General features: G+C 55.3%; 1 protein-coding gene across 2 annotated transcripts; it reads right to left on the bottom strand.

Annotated features, from left to right (window-relative positions):
• Nucleotides 1-958: 958 nt before the first annotated feature.
• C21H19orf47 (chromosome 21 C19orf47 homolog) lies at nt 959-11,629 on the bottom strand. 2 transcript variants are annotated; one of them, XM_065420738.1, is made up of 8 exons: nt 11,577-11,629; nt 10,218-10,305; nt 8,983-9,097; nt 7,894-7,975; nt 7,160-7,294; nt 4,979-5,134; nt 3,687-3,757; nt 959-2,442 (listed from the first exon to the last, which is right to left on the bottom strand). In XM_065420738.1, the coding sequence occupies exons 1-8, from the start codon at nt 11,593-11,595 to the stop codon at nt 1,948-1,950; spliced, it is 1,161 nt and encodes a 386-aa protein (XP_065276810.1). In that variant the 5' UTR covers nt 11,596-11,629; the 3' UTR covers nt 959-1,947. The 2 variants fall into 2 exon arrangements, with proteins under 2 accessions (XP_065276810.1, XP_065276811.1); XM_065420739.1 differs by having other exon boundaries at nt 4,988-5,134; nt 11,577-11,611.
• Between the last annotated feature and the right edge of the window lie 3,189 nt (nt 11,630-14,818).

The following is a 14,818-nucleotide window of genomic DNA, read 5'->3' as shown; positions in this document are numbered from 1 at the left end:
CTAGTGCTCTTTATCCGAATATCTTGCAGCACTCACCAACGGAGGGTGGAGGAGTGCGGCTGCACGCCATGCTCCAGGTCTGTGGGCTGCATGTGACCACCTTAGTCTGGTTCTCCAGCAGGGAACCTCTCTCGGCACCGCCAAGCTTTGTCTGTGAACTCCTGACAGCTGCCCAGCTAGCCTGACAGGCATTGACCCCTCTCCCCCACCCACAGTACCTACTTGGGAGGAGTAACCCCTTTTAGTGAGGGGAAGAGGGGAGCACAAACAGAGCCCTCTGAACTAGCCGGCCCACAGCCTGACAGCCCGTGACTCCCCACAGAACAGGACAAGCTGCCCCTGCCAGATGCTACATTCTGCCCTAGAGCGGAGAGAGGAGCTTGCTGTCCAGGACTCAGTCCTCAGCCTCTCTGCACAGGCTTCCCCCAGGAGTGGCAGCACCAGCTGCCCCGGTGGTTCTTTGATACAGACACGTGTCCACTCGGAACGGGGGCCACCACACAGCATGGGAGTGACCCTGGCTCCTGTCCCAGGCTGCATAATGGGCTAGTCTCCCTACACAAAAGAATGTACAGGAGTCCTGCCTTTTAGGAAGGGGAGCAAGGCCTGTTGCCTCCCCTTGGGACAGAGACACTGAGAAGTAATCAAAGCCAGACATCTGCCTTTGTATTTGCACATGTGCAAAATGACTTCACTGCTGAATCTCTGTGCTACTCAGAACCAAACCTCTCAGCACGAGGGTGCTGAAATCCTGTCAGGAGAGGGCAGTTATGCTGCCTCCTGGAAAGCAAGGCCAGGATCTAGCCTCTGGGGATGAGGCCGATTGACTCTGAGCTGGGAAATCCGAAGAGAAACTGGCCCTGTGCAGAACTGTGCTGCTTTTACACTTGAGGGCAACTGCCCAGACATCTGAACAAAATATCTCCCCATCCCCCACAAACAAAATATTTCTTCTTGAACTGACCAAACAAATCCAGGCCATACTCTTAGCATGTTCCTGGCAGACTCTGGAGCTGCCCACGGACCTGTTCGAATCCATGCCACACTCTCAGGGTGCAAGGTCTGCACAGATCCGGGTGGAAACCCATGCCTGGAACACAAGTGTAATGCTGTACTGGGCAGGCAGGTGGAGTGACGCTAGCACAGGGACTAAGAAATGTTCACACAAGAGCAGGTGTGAGGACGGAAGGAGAAGAGACATCTCCCGTGGGTCTTAGATTAATACTCTTGGACTGACAACATTCAAACAGACGCCTGCGCAGTGTCCGGGAGCCCTTACGTTTGGTTTTATAGGTTGCTAGGAAACCCTCTTAGACTCAAGAGTTCCAGCAGTGTCCCCACTCCGTATTATCTCTGTACGGAGACCTCGAGACGCTACTTCCTAGATACAGGCAAGAACCTGCAGAGGGAACAAGATAGAAAAAAAGAATAGAAAAAAGCTTTCAGTGCACTTTAGCGCTGGTGAAAGGCGCTTGGACGACAGCCTGGGAGAGGAAAGCCCTCCGTTAGCCAGAGCCCAGGCTTCTGCCGTGCCGCAGACCCACTGCGGGGAGTAGGGGCGTAGTCTCCAGGACCCATTCTCGCCTGGTCTTCTCTGCTGAGGCCTCCAGACAAGGGGGCGCACAACTCACACCAATTGTGACGGTTCTGTTTTGATGTAGGCAGCCACCATGCAAGAATCCCAACTCATTTCACACAGCGGCTTGTGCCCTTTGAGTTTAATGGTAAGGAATGAACCAGGAGCAGAGCACACGCACACTCCACTCAAGCCGAGTTGGGTCTGGGCCAGGCGCCCCGATCCTGCCGAAGGAGACAGAGACGGGTCTCTGGGAATCCCCCACACAGGGTTTCATGCACATAAAGAGAGTGGTAACAACGCAGACAAAGGACAAAGTGGTTCGGACACTAGCGGCTACAGAACCAAACCTTCCAGGCGCTTTTCACCGATCAGTTTGCCTTCTTGCCCAGTCTTTTAAAGACACTAACAGTCCCTGTATTGTCCATCTGAGCGCTATAGATTTCGCTGGTGCTGCTTACCTTAGCGCTACCCAAAGTTCTCTTTAGAGTGACCCTGAACTGCGGCTCGGCTTTGTTCTTCGTGCTGGTGACGCTGCTGTCCTGGGCCTCGGTGGGCAGGGAGGGCTTGCCCAGTCTCTGGATGACGCTGACTTTGGACGCTGATTCCGCCTTCTTTTCCTTCACCGCCAGGCCGGAGCTCTTATTGCCAAGTCGTCTAATGGTCGTCACAGCTGGTTTTGCCTCCGAGCTCGTGGCTTTTGCTTTGATGGTTACTCCTGGTTTGGCACTTTCCTTGCGTAAAGGCTTGGAGAGCTTCTTCAGGACGCCAGCATACTGCAGGATGGAGCAGTCGTCGTCACTGTCTGCGGCTTTGTCCTCCTCTGCCTCCAGTGCGTCCCCCAGTCGGCTGAAGACCCCTGTAGGCTGCAATGCATCAAAAGGAATAAAAATGGGGAGGCAGTGCGGCCTAGTGGACTGAGCACTGGACTGGGACACAGGTTCTGTTCCCAGCTCCGCTACCTGCCTGCTGGATGACCTGGGGCAAGTCCTCTTCCTGAGCCGTGCCTCAGTTCCCCCAGCTGGGGGACATTATATAGCCCTCTTTTGCGATGTGCTCCAAGATGCACTGACAAAAAGTGCTAGATCAGAACAAGGGATTATTCTTCTCCTAAAACAGAGCACGGTCGGTAAAATATTCGTCCACTTCGTGTTCATTGGAGAGAGACATACAATTCCGGCGGGTTAATAACCACACGACCACCTTGCTCTGACGTAGAACAGGAGATCAGTATCTAGCCCACAGCAGAGATGGGGAAACTGAGGAACAGAGGGGCATGACTAGCCCAAGGTCACCCAGAGGTTGGCGGACAGATCCCAGGATGCCCCAATCCCAGTCCAGCACCACTCTCTGTCTCAGGTGCGTCTCAGGTTTTGATGTGAATGTGCTGACAGTGACAGGTATTAAGTGTCAACCATAGAGACCCAAGTCCTCCACCTCCAGAACAGGCAGAGAAGCGTCCGGGCAAGTGCTTCCCCTCCCCTCCCCTCCCCCCAACATGCACACCATGGCCCAGAGGGGACCTTCGTTTCCGCGGATCATTTACCACCCTCTCTTGGTTAAGGCTGCCAACAGGGCCGCTAAGTATCGTGGTTATTTCTGTGACGCGAGCACCTGTCCACTAGGAATGGATCCCAGACTGAATCTTTTCACAGAGGCCACAAACAGCCAGGGAGCGGAGGGCTCAGTCGCTCGGATTTAAAGCACACCGGCTGTAGCAGAAGTGACCAATGACCCCTTCTCAGCCTTTCAACCGTGGCTGCGGATCCGGAATGAATCGGCGTGAAAGCAATCAAGGCGGCTGTGAGAACAGGCACGCTCAGGTTGGGAGCCCAGGTACAGCAGCGATGGGCCACAGAACAGGACCCCAGAGCGGTAACACCGAGCTGGATGAGAAGGAGCTCTGGGACCCCCCCGCAAACAGCATTTCTGTCCTGCCTGTGCAAAGCGCACACGCCTGGCTATGACACCAGGAGCCAGACAATCCCACCCTCATGGCGAGCCATCCCCTGGATTTCAATGGGGCACAGCAAGGGACTTGTGGCCAGGACGCAGGGTGCTCGCAGCCCCTGCCCTCTCTCACCGCCATGGAAACACCCTTCCCTCTCACCTTATTCCCTGTGGTTGTGTCTGCCTTCATCTCAGCTCCCAGCCGGTCAAACACAGACGTCCTGGGCACACCTGGCAGCAGCAAAGACGAGAGAAGTGCTTTCAGGCTTCCACAAGAAGGAAACTGGGGAAGGTTTTATGAAAACCAGAAGGGGCATCCTGTCGGATGTGAGCAAGGTTCAGCAGGAAATGGTCACCATACCTCTACAAATACATCCCTCCCCTGCCCGTTAACAGCACATGCTGCAAACGGTACCCACACTGACATGCCTCTCCCACTCTTCCCTCCAAAGTCTCACAAAGAGCTGCAAAGATGTCACGTGCGCACAGCCCTCCTGACATGCAGCCACCTCTGGAGTGGAGCACAGCGGCCAGGGTACAACATGCTGCTCAACGCTGCGGGAAAGGAGCACTTGGCCAGGATTCTCTCAGAAACCAGCCAGGTGCTCTCAGGCTCTCTGCGGGACTCTCAACAGGACCTTGGCTTTCAGGCCTCCCTTGAAAGTCCCACATACACGAAGGCCTTGTCTAGTGCCCCCCTTTGACTGTACCAGCATAACTGAGTGTGCACAACCCCCTAATGTGGACGCAGTGCCCGGATGCTTTACCCCAGTACAGCCATTTCCACATGGGACGAGGAATAAGCTGCACCAGTACAAGGCACCTCTGTACCACACTAGGGGTTGTATCACACCCGCTGGTACCAAACCCATGTCTAGATCAGACCTTGTGTGTGTGACCCCTAGTTTGTCAGTCTCACAGGCTCGCCCCCATTCCTAGTCACACGGGCTCGCTGAGTGGGCGTGGAGAAGGAAGTACTGTTCACCTTCCATTGTAAAAGCGTGTCTTAAGCACCAGGTCTCTGCTCACCACCAGCAGCCAGCAAGACCTCAGGCTGCAGGCAGCGCAGCTGTAGCCATGTCATTCCCGTGATACTAGAGACCAGGGGAGTGAGAGAGATAAGCACAGAGCTCTTCTTCGGGGCTGGGAAGGGTACCCGGAGCGCCACAGCTAACTACAGGGTGGAACAGATTGGTTAGCATAAGTTGCTAGCACAGATCGTAAGACTGAATGTGCTAAACACTGTTCCACCTTGCACTTTGCTGGGGAAAAGAGTTCCTTTCCCAGACCGGATGGAGGGCTCTGTGCGGCTCGAAAGCTGGTCTCTCTCACCAGCAGAAGTTGGTCCAATAAAAGATATGACCTCCTCCACCTGGTCTCTCTTGATGCGGGGTTCGTCAGATGGATCTGGGGAAGACAGACACATGCTTTGCCAAGGGGCCAAGAACATACCAGTGGTACCTTTTGCTGCCTGCTGTTCCAGGATTTTCTTAGTCCTGGGCGTGGTACCTTTTGGCATGTTGATGATGTACTTCCCTTCCATCTCCGCTGTTACTCGCCGTCGTTTCACCGGGCCCACCAGGCTCTCGTCCGCTGGATCGCATAATGCTGGGGAAAAGAGGAAGGGGAGAAGAGATCAGACTCGGCTCACTCCAAGCTCCCGCGCTCTAGGGATCCCACTGGATAAAGCGTTTTCCTTCCAGAGGCTCGGTGGCAGAGGAGTCAATATTTAGGGATGGATTAAGGTACGGACGGCTCTGCAGCCCAACAGTCGCTGTGTGTCCTAGAGCTGCTGGGATGCACCCTCTGCTCTCCAGAAAGCCTGCAGAGGAGGCAGCTGCTTGGCCTCAGTGCCTGGCAGATCCACTGCAGCTGAACAGATCGGGGGAAGGGACCAATCAAATACCACTACGGATACTGCATCCCACGCTGGACTTGGGTCCTCTCCCTGGTGACCACACTGCACTGCTCAGGAGTGGATTTGGTAGAACTAACTGAAGTCTCCACCAAAACTCCCTCTGCTGCTTCATCCGCAGAACTGGGGCAGGGTTGCAGGCTGCTCTGGGTGTGCCAATCCAGCTAGCTGTGAGGAACCGGAGCTCGGCCGTTTGCTCTGTTGCAGCCTGTCTTCCCAAGAACTAGTCTGAGCTCCCTCTTCCATCCAGAGAGCTTTGGGGAGATCGTTACATGGCCCAGAAGGTTCCCTGGTCACCACTCCTGCCCAGAGGCCTTTACGCAGTGATTTAAGAACACGGTTGGGTTTATTTCCGTGGCCCTGTTTTTCCACCATATCCCTTTCTTACAGGGCCCAGCTAATAGTGAGGCAAATACAAAACCAGAGTCGCTAAGTGCATTTCAGGGCTGGACTTCGGCATAGAACTGGCAGGAATACCCCCCAAAGTCGCCATGCAGATCACCTATGACCCAGCTGCCCTTTGAGTAGGACTGTGGCATTAGCAGGCCTGCCAGCCGTGGGACTGACACCCTCTATCCAACCAGGTACCATACAGGGAGCCCCCCACTCCCAGGAGAGCTTGCTCTCTGCTGATCATGCAGTCCTTGGCTCCTTTGCTGGGAATACTGACAGCCCCCTATTGTTGTTAGTGGTGGGGATGGATTTCAGCGAGGGGACCTGGACTGAGACCCCATTGACAGATTTGGAGTTGCCTGGGACGATCTATGAATTTGATATGCTCTGTACATTTATTGTTATGCACACACTGCATTAATTCAGTAACGGGGGGGGGGGGGGGGGGGGAACAGACGACAGCCCAGATACGAGCCCCATAGCAAAACCCCCCGACAATTAACTGTGATATGCTGCTACCCTGCCAAGCCCAGCTTTCCCAGGACTGCGACACACAGCGTGCAGGGGATGGGGAAGGGCTCAAAAGCCTGAGGTGGATTTAAAGAAACATGCTCCCTGGAGGGGAGACAGTTAACAGGGAGAAACTGCCCCCCGACTTCCCGAGGCTGCAGGTGACGAGTCTGCTAGGGTTCTGCCAAGGGAAGACGAGCCTCTAGGCAGGTCAACACGCATGTGGGCTTTTTGCTGTTTTAGGCTCTATCTGGGTTCCTCCTGCTGAGATTAAACAATGCTCAGTGCTGGTCACAAGCCCCCAGAGGAACAGCCCTGAGGCTACTGAGGTCAGTAGCACCTGCTGGGCATAAGCAGAGTGCCATAGCCTCGTATCCCAGTCTGAGAGTGGGAGAATCGTAAGGGAGTAGGTGCACTTTGGAAGAGACCACAAGAGGGGACAGAGGGGCAGAAATCCCCCTGAACCATGACACCCACCAACAGCCACAAGATGGCAGCACCTCTAGGCTAGGCTGGATCTGAACTGGTGACCCGGAATTGGGAGGTTATGGATATAATGGCAATCTTGAGATTCCCCCCTCCAATTATTTACAGCAGTAATTTACATTTACACAGCACCTTACAGCCCCATATCACAAAATGGAATCAGTAATCACACAACCAGACAGAAATCACCTCGCGCACCATTGAAACCCAACCAGCTCTGGGGTGGAGCACAGCAGCTGGTAAGTAGCTCACAGCAACAGTACATAACACTTTAGAATAATGAGAAAAAAAGAGCTCCCAATGCTGCATTTCAAAGGTTTCCCTCATACCTGCTTTTGCGTTCTTCACAGCCATTTTGTTGGACACAGTAACAGAGATTTTGGACGTACTGGTGTCAGGTCTTCGGACAGGGGTAGCAGGTGGCGAATCTCGGCTTAAACTGTTAGCGATCATACGGGTGGCGGCTGGAAGGCAAGAATAGCTGGTGACGAAGCAGAATCAGGCCCCGGTGACGTATTCCTAGCGTACACCATAGAGCAGGGCTCCTGTTCTGCTCCCCAGGGGCTTGGTCAGGCTGAGAAGGGGCTAGCCCTGCCCCGTTAAACAACGGAGTGGCGCAGAGGACGATGGGTATTACAACTGCTGCCTACACCCCAGTAACGCAGGACAGCCAGCACTGAAGTCATTTGCCAAGCAATTCTAGTACCATATTCATCAAGACAAGAGACTGCATCCTGGGAAGTGAAAAGCCACTGAGAGTGGCCAAAGAGGGGCCCAGACAATGGCACCCTCCTCTGAATACAGAAGAGCAGCCCATAGGCAACATCTGGCCTAGCAGGAATCACCAGACAGACAGAATCAAGCTAGTGCATCTTCTGCTGGGACCTGTGGTCCCCAGGGGCTACACGTCAGCACTGAAGATGAAGACAGCTGCCGCGATGCTCCGTTTCGGAGGAGACGGGAGGCTAAGCTCAGGTGTTCCGGAGGGCAGAGAACGGGGAAGAGAGACCTGATTTACGGCACGTGCCAAAGCCCAGGGGCGGTCCCATGGGCCCGTACATACCGCTGTTGGCGTTCCTGCGGAGCTCTGACTGCATACTTGGCTGGTTGGAGGACACCGATTCAGTAGCTGCCTTGCACATCTCCTAAAAGAGACCAAGGCAATTTCTCGTTAGACAGGATTTCAGGTCAACGTTGCTCTCACTGACAGCGTGGAGGCAAAGTCCCAACGCGACATGAAGGCTCCGTTCAAGCGCAGCGAACACCCACATGCTTCTCGCACTCCCCTCGGGATGGTTCTTAGGGCTGAAGCAGCATGGAGACCCGGCTACCTCAGATGGACCGGACGGCTCCGAACAGGCGTCAGAGCCGCTCTCTGCCCAGGGATCTGGCATAGGAATGGACTAATGTCCAGCACTTTCAATTCTTCCCCTCGCCTCGCATGAGTTCAGCATTCATCGGGGAGTGAGCAGTGTCTGGCGCTCAGAGAAAGGGGCCGGAGTCAGAACTCCTGGGTTCTATTCCAAACTCTGCCAGTAACTTGCTAGGTGACTCCAGCCAGGCGGCCTCACGTTGCTGCCTCGCTTTACCCCATAGACAAAACAGGGGCATAGGCTCCCCTCCTGTCGTCCAGCCTGGCCGTGTGGGTTCAGAGCGGGCGGAGAGCTTTAAACAGAAGGTGCTACGGGAACGGGTTAGGACACTAGGAAGGGTTTCATGGGCTGCCATAGCTTTGAAATTCATAGCTATTAAGGCCAGAACAGACCACTATCATCCAGTCTGGGCTCCTGCACAACAAGGCCAGGGGGTTTCCCCCAGTGAGTCCTGGATCTAGCCCAGTAGCTGGCAACTGAAAGAAAGAAGAATCCAGCCTTGAGCTGAAGTCCCCAAATCCTGGCAAATCCACCATACCCTTTGGAAAGCTGTCCCGATGGTTAATTACCCTCACTTTCCAACGTGAGCCTTGCTCCCGGGGAAATCCCGAAGGGCAGACGTCACTGAAGTTTAGAAAATGTGATTCCTAGAATCTTTTACACCCTGTGGTTCAAAGGCCTGGCACCGAACTCAGAAAAAGCCGACTTGAGCTCACACTGACAAGGAAGCACGTCCCTGCCGTGACCAGTGCAAACTAACACACCGACAGACCGATTACCTGTCTGTAAACAACTTTAGCGTGCTTGAGGATAGCGATAATATCCCCCACCACCGTGATCCCTAGCTCATTCATGATCTCCTTGTTCAGGTCCAGCAGCATGTTCTTCTGGATTCTGTAGAGAACAAAGCATGGAGCAAATACTTCATCGATGGGTAAAGCCTTTCCACGCCCTACACTGGAGGATCTCAAAGCATTTACAAGTGAACTGACCCCCATGAACTCCATGCAAGGTAATTAACGTACAAAAAGATCATATCCCAGCTCTGCGATGGAGGGCAGCAGCTGGTAACAGAATGCAGCTACGCTTCACAATGCTGGAAGTGGAAGAGAATCAGGTATCCGATTAATAGTTAATGTAACCAATTAAGCAGACTGGAATTTGGCCAGGACACCAGGGCTAATACCCTTTCTTTCTCCTGCAAAATAGATCATGGGATCTTCATGCCCATGAGTGCTGGGAAGCTAAGGGTCAGATCATCTGACAGAAGTCTCACGTGTCACCCCTGCTGGGTGATCAAGGAGCGCTGCTGACAGGCTGGAGCGAAGAGCTATGTCCATTCCTCCCAGGAAAGGCCTATCGGTGCAATGTGAGCTGTCCCCTCGCTGGGGCTGCAGGTGTGGGGCCCGGGACGCTGCACAGAACGATGGGGACTAGAACGGCTAGGAGCAAGGTTCCAAGGCCAGACGGGACCATTGTGACACTAGTCTGACCGCCGATAGAGCACGGGCCAGAGACCTGCCCCACATTAATTCCTAGAGCAGAGCTGTTAGAAAAACATCCCATCCTGATTTAAACGGGCAGTGATGGAGAATCCCCCACGCCCCTGGGGGGCAATTATCTTCCAACAATTAATTACCCAAGAGACTCTTTAGTGGCAAACTTGTCCCTCCCACCCAGAAAGGAAGTCCCTATTCAACACAAGTGCCGTTTAACTCAACCGGAGACAATTAATACTTAACACACACAGGGCTATTTACACCTGAAAGGTATTTTAAAAGCAGCCTGTCTTCTCACCAGCACCTCTGTAAAGAGGGGAACTGAGGCAGGGAGCCAGGAAGTGAGTTGTTCACAAGCACAGAGGGCGTCCCATGTTTAGAATATACCCCTCTCCTTTTGGGTATTCTAATGAAGACATAAGTCTGTAGCTGAGACTGCGAAGTGTTTTTAGTTCCGTACGTTCATGCCCATTAAGTGATGGAAAATTGTTGCCCGTGTCTCACAGCAGCCTCACCTGTTATCCACAAACATAACTGCGTAGTTGACAGCAGGGCCTGGAGGAATCCCAGCTTCCTTAAAAAACTGAATCCACTCGGACGTAGCTGAAAGATGCAAGACACAAAACAGATCCTAAGTAATGTGATTAAACTAACAGCAGTCTGCTGGGATGCCCTCTAACCGGGCAGAGATCCGACAGGAGCTGCATGCCCCCGGAGTCGTCATCCCGCCAGCCAATACATGCAGTGGCAGTGACAACTGCTTGAGACACGGAGAGAAAGAGAGAGACAAAAAACAGAGAAATCATAAATCACCATAACGCGATCGCCGGGGGCCAATCATGAAAACACTGCCTATCATGCTGACCAACACAGGCTCATCACTGTCTGGCTGGCCTCTCGTCTGACACTTACATCGTTTACTCATTGGGGCAGGCACCTTCTCTCTGATGTGGCTGTACAGCGCCTACCACAAGGCAACTACAATCTGATGCATGGTAGGTCACTTGGATGCATCCCTTGGGCTCCTGGCACGTTGCTACCCTGGCCCTCAGGCAAACCTTTGAGTCCCCCAGTGCTACTTGGAGAGTCCTGAGATGCCCACACAGCAGCAGGGTAAATCAGTAGCAACCAGGTGCCTTCCCTCCCTCCCTCTAGTCAGTTTCAACTAGCTTCAACATTATTCTTTCATGAAGATGTTGGTGTTACTTCTCCGGGGGGAGGAAAAGAATCAGTGGTTGGTTAAATCTTTACCAGCCACAAATTATCCCATAGCTGCTACTGAAAATGCTTCACGGCAGCTTCCTTATCCATCAAATTCGGAGTCATTTGGAAACACAGAGAGGAGAGAGAAACCTAAATTAAAGCAGCAGATCATCATCAGCTGGTACATTCCATCAGAAAGCATGGACTATATTCTAAGATCAAGCTTCATGAAGTAAATTGAGAATGAAACAAAATTCAGAATTAAAGTACGAACTCTTCATAATCCACCCTAGAGGTTATCAGAATTGCAGAGAACTCTAAAGAACAGCAGGACATTACCCTCTATGTGCTGCACGGGCTTTATCTCTGGATTTCCTGGCCTTTGGAGGTTTCAGTCATGATCGTAATGTCACTTCAGTATCTTTCCTGTGGTTTAGTGCACAGATCCCCGGCACCACATGCCGAGCATTCACAGCTGCTGTCACACATCAGCCCGGCTGCTCATGCACCAGCCACTGAATTCCTCTGACATTTGAATATGCCACAAAAGTTAACGATAAAATCTGCTCTTCTGAGCGCCTTTACGCCAGGGCTATCGTCTTACCGAGATCTCCATTTACACAAGAAGGGGGATACCTTCAAAAATCAAAATACCATCATTTCAGACTTACCCATTGTAACTGACACCATTGTGGGAAATCCAGAAAGACCCCTGGTGGGGCCTGGCTCTCACGGTGCTGAAAAGCCTGCAATGAAACAACATATCAGTAAGGCAACTGCGCTTCACGAATGACGCAGGCAGAATTCCAGTGCTGGCATTCATGGAACAAGAATAGCCCGTTACCCACTCCCAGCCCAGGAGTTTAAAGCACAACGCCCCCAGTCTGGTTCTACAATGGCGACTCTTATGACGCAAAGGGATTTTTGACTAGACCACGTTAGGCTCCTGTCCTTTGCCCAGAGCTACAAATACTTCAGTGCTTCTTAAAGAGGCAACTGCAGAGGGCAGAGGCAGCGCCTGGAGAGCGTGCAGACGCAAAGGGGACCATGCTAGTCAGCTTTCTGCATATCCTGTCGCTGGGTCATTACTTAAGGGCATTCTTAGGGTCAAGATCTGGTTGCTGAGATTTCCTTCTCTCCTGCAGCTTGTTTCCCCCTCGAGGTCGTGGTTCTCGGTCGTTATCCCGCCAGGTTCTGGTTATCATGGAGCAAATGAACTTCTGCATGGGACCAGCGCTTCCAGGGGGTTCAGACAGGTGCCTGCTGCTCTGGAACAGAGCATGACGACTTGAGCAGGTGCTTGGGGAGCACGTTCGCTCACCTGGCTGGGACTGAAGAACTATTTCCCTATTAGAGAAGGGGACAGCAATTTCCATGCTTCAGCCAGCGAAGGAAAGTTACAAAATGGCTGGGCTGCAGCCACAGGAATCAATGACTAGAAGCCGCTCACAGAGCTTCCTGAGGCTAGACTCATAGGCCTGGAAGGGACCTCGAGAGCTCAAGGAAGGAGGGCTAGAGCTCAGCAATCCCCACTGGCTGGTCCCACCAGGATTCCAGCTTGGCCAGCAAGAGCTGCTGGTTTTGTGGGGCCACTGCCTGGGTTCAACCCCACTGTGCTAGGGACACCAACTGCTCAGTCTAATGCAGGAGATCAGGACCCCACGGTCTCTGCCCCACAACCCTCCTCAAATCCCCGGGAATTTCTCACCCTAAAATCCTCAGGAGCCATCTCCCCCTCCACGCGCTGAGTGAGTTCCTCCCCGACAGTCCCCCCAGACTCCCCACAGTCCCAGTGTCTGCCCCCCAAACTCCCCCCCAGACACCAGCTCCCCCATAGAGCCTTGTCACCACGGCCCCCGCCACCCCCCCGGCCCCGCTTACAGCCCCCATCCCCCAGCCCCCCATAGAGCCTCGTCACCACGGCCCCCGCCACCCCCCGGCCCCACTTACAGCCCCCAGCCCCCCAAACACCCCCTCCCCCATAGAGCCTCGTCACCACGGCCCCCGACACCCCCCGGCCCCGCTTACAGCCCCCATCCCCCATCCCCCCAAACTCCCCCCCAGACACCCCCTCCCCCATAGAGCCTCGTCACCACGGCTCCCGCCACCCCCGGCCCTGCTTACAGCCCCCAGCCCCCTACCCCCCCAACTCCCCCCCAGACACCCCCCATAGAGCCTCGTCACCACGGCCCCCGCCACCCCCCGGCCCCGCTTACAGCCCCCATCCCCCAGCCCCCCATAGAGCCTCGTCACCACGGCCCCCGCCACCCCCCGGCCCCACTTACAGCCCCCAGCCCCCCAAACACCCCCTCCCCCATAGAGCCTCGTCACCACGGCCCCCGACACCCCCCGGCCCCGCTTACAGCCCCCATCCCCCATCCCCCCAAACTCCCCCCCAGACACCCCCTCCCCCATAGAGCCTCGTCACCACGGCTCCCGCCACCCCCGGCCCTGCTTACAGCCCCCAGCCCCCTACCCCCCCAACTCCCCCCCAGACACCCCCCATAGAGCCTCGTCACCACGGCCCCCGCCACCCCCCGGCCCCGCTTACAGCCCCCATCCCCCTGCCCCCCAGACACCCCCTCCCCCATAGAGCCTCGTCACCACGGCCCCCGCCACCCCCGGTCCCGCATACAGCCCCCATCCCCCTGCCCCCCAGACACCCCCTCCCCCATAGAGCCTCGTCACCACGGCCCCCGCCACCCCCGGTCCCGCATACAGCCCCCATCCCCCATCCCCCCATAGAGCCTCGTCACCACGGCCCCCGCCACCCCCCGGCCCGCTCACCGCTGCGCTCCCCGCGCCGGCCCGGCCCGGCCTCTCCGCTTCTCCCCGGGGCCCGGGGCCAGGCCCAGCCGGAAGCGCCGACCAGCGAGAACAGGAAGCGGCCGCCCCCCTCCGGCCCGCGCGGAGCCGCCTCTAGGCGGCAGGGAACCATAGAGAGCGTGGCGGCCTCTGCCCCTCCCCCACCCCTGCCCCGCGCCTGCGCCGACTGAGCCCGGTCCCTGGGTTCTCTCCCGGCTCGGGGAGGGGAGTGGGGTCTAGTGCTTAGAGCAGGGGGTTGTTGGGAGCCAGGACTCCTGGGTTCTCTCCCGGCTCTGGGAGGGGAGTGGGGTGTAGTGGTTAGAGCAGGGGGGGCTGGGAGCCAGGACTCCTGGGTTCTCTCCCGGCTCTGGGGGGGCAGTGGGATCTAGTGGTTAAAGCAGGGGGGGCTGGGAGCCAGGACTCCTGGGTTCTCTCCCCAGCTCTTGTCACAAACTCCCTAGCCCAGCACCCTGTGTCATCATTTATGTCTGTGCAAAGTGGTAGATAAATGTGTGGCCCAATTAACCTTCTCCCCTCGCTCAGCAGGGTGGCAGCATTTCCCAGCCCTGGGTGCACATACTGCCCCACGCTGCAAGGCAGGGGAGCCTCCGGTCTTTGGGGCAAACCCCAGCACCTCGGTGCCTCAGTTTCCCTGTCTGTAAACCAAGGATTCCCATCCCTCCTCCCAGGTGGAGCAGGAGGTCTGCTCTTGAAGTGTATTACAGACACTGCTTGCCTTGTCCCACCTCTCTCCATAAGAGGGAGCAACCACACAAGAAAACAGCCGCAAGCCAGGCTACAGAGCTCCCTGCTCCGGCTCCAGACGCCGTGGGGCTGCTCCAGGAATCACTGGGGAGAAAGGCAGATTAGGAAACTGTAATGGTCCCATCCCGACCAGCTTCAAATCTGACTGTGCAGTTCACTCGGTGGCCGGGGACTCTGTTGGCCACAATGGAACCATATTGGTTGATACCAGCTGAGGACCTGGCCTCTGACCTGTAAGGAAAGTTGGGGATACAGAAATCCTCCCTCCCTCTGTTGGGTAGGATGGCCCTGGCTGGGTCTGTTCACTTCAAGGGTGCTGGTTTGAATCCAGACTGTAAATTAT

This window comes from Emys orbicularis, chromosome 21 (genome assembly GCF_028017835.1).
Source record: "Emys orbicularis isolate rEmyOrb1 chromosome 21, rEmyOrb1.hap1, whole genome shotgun sequence".
Taxonomy (NCBI): Eukaryota; Metazoa; Chordata; order Testudines; family Emydidae; genus Emys; species Emys orbicularis.
Note: the sequence above shows the minus strand (reverse complement) of the source record. Positions and strands in the feature narration are given on the sequence as shown.

Excerpts from the sequence above, each read along its gene's own strand:
- C21H19orf47 (XM_065420738.1), bottom strand. Across the intron at positions 5,135-7,159 it reads TGTGAAGAACGCAAAAGCAG|CATTATGCGATCCAGCGGAC; the intron begins GTATGAGGGAAA and ends TCTTTTCCCCAG. Across the intron at positions 2,443-3,686 it reads ACACAACCACAGGGAATAAG|CCTACAGGGGTCTTCAGCCG; the intron begins GTGAGAGGGAAG and ends GATGCATTGCAG.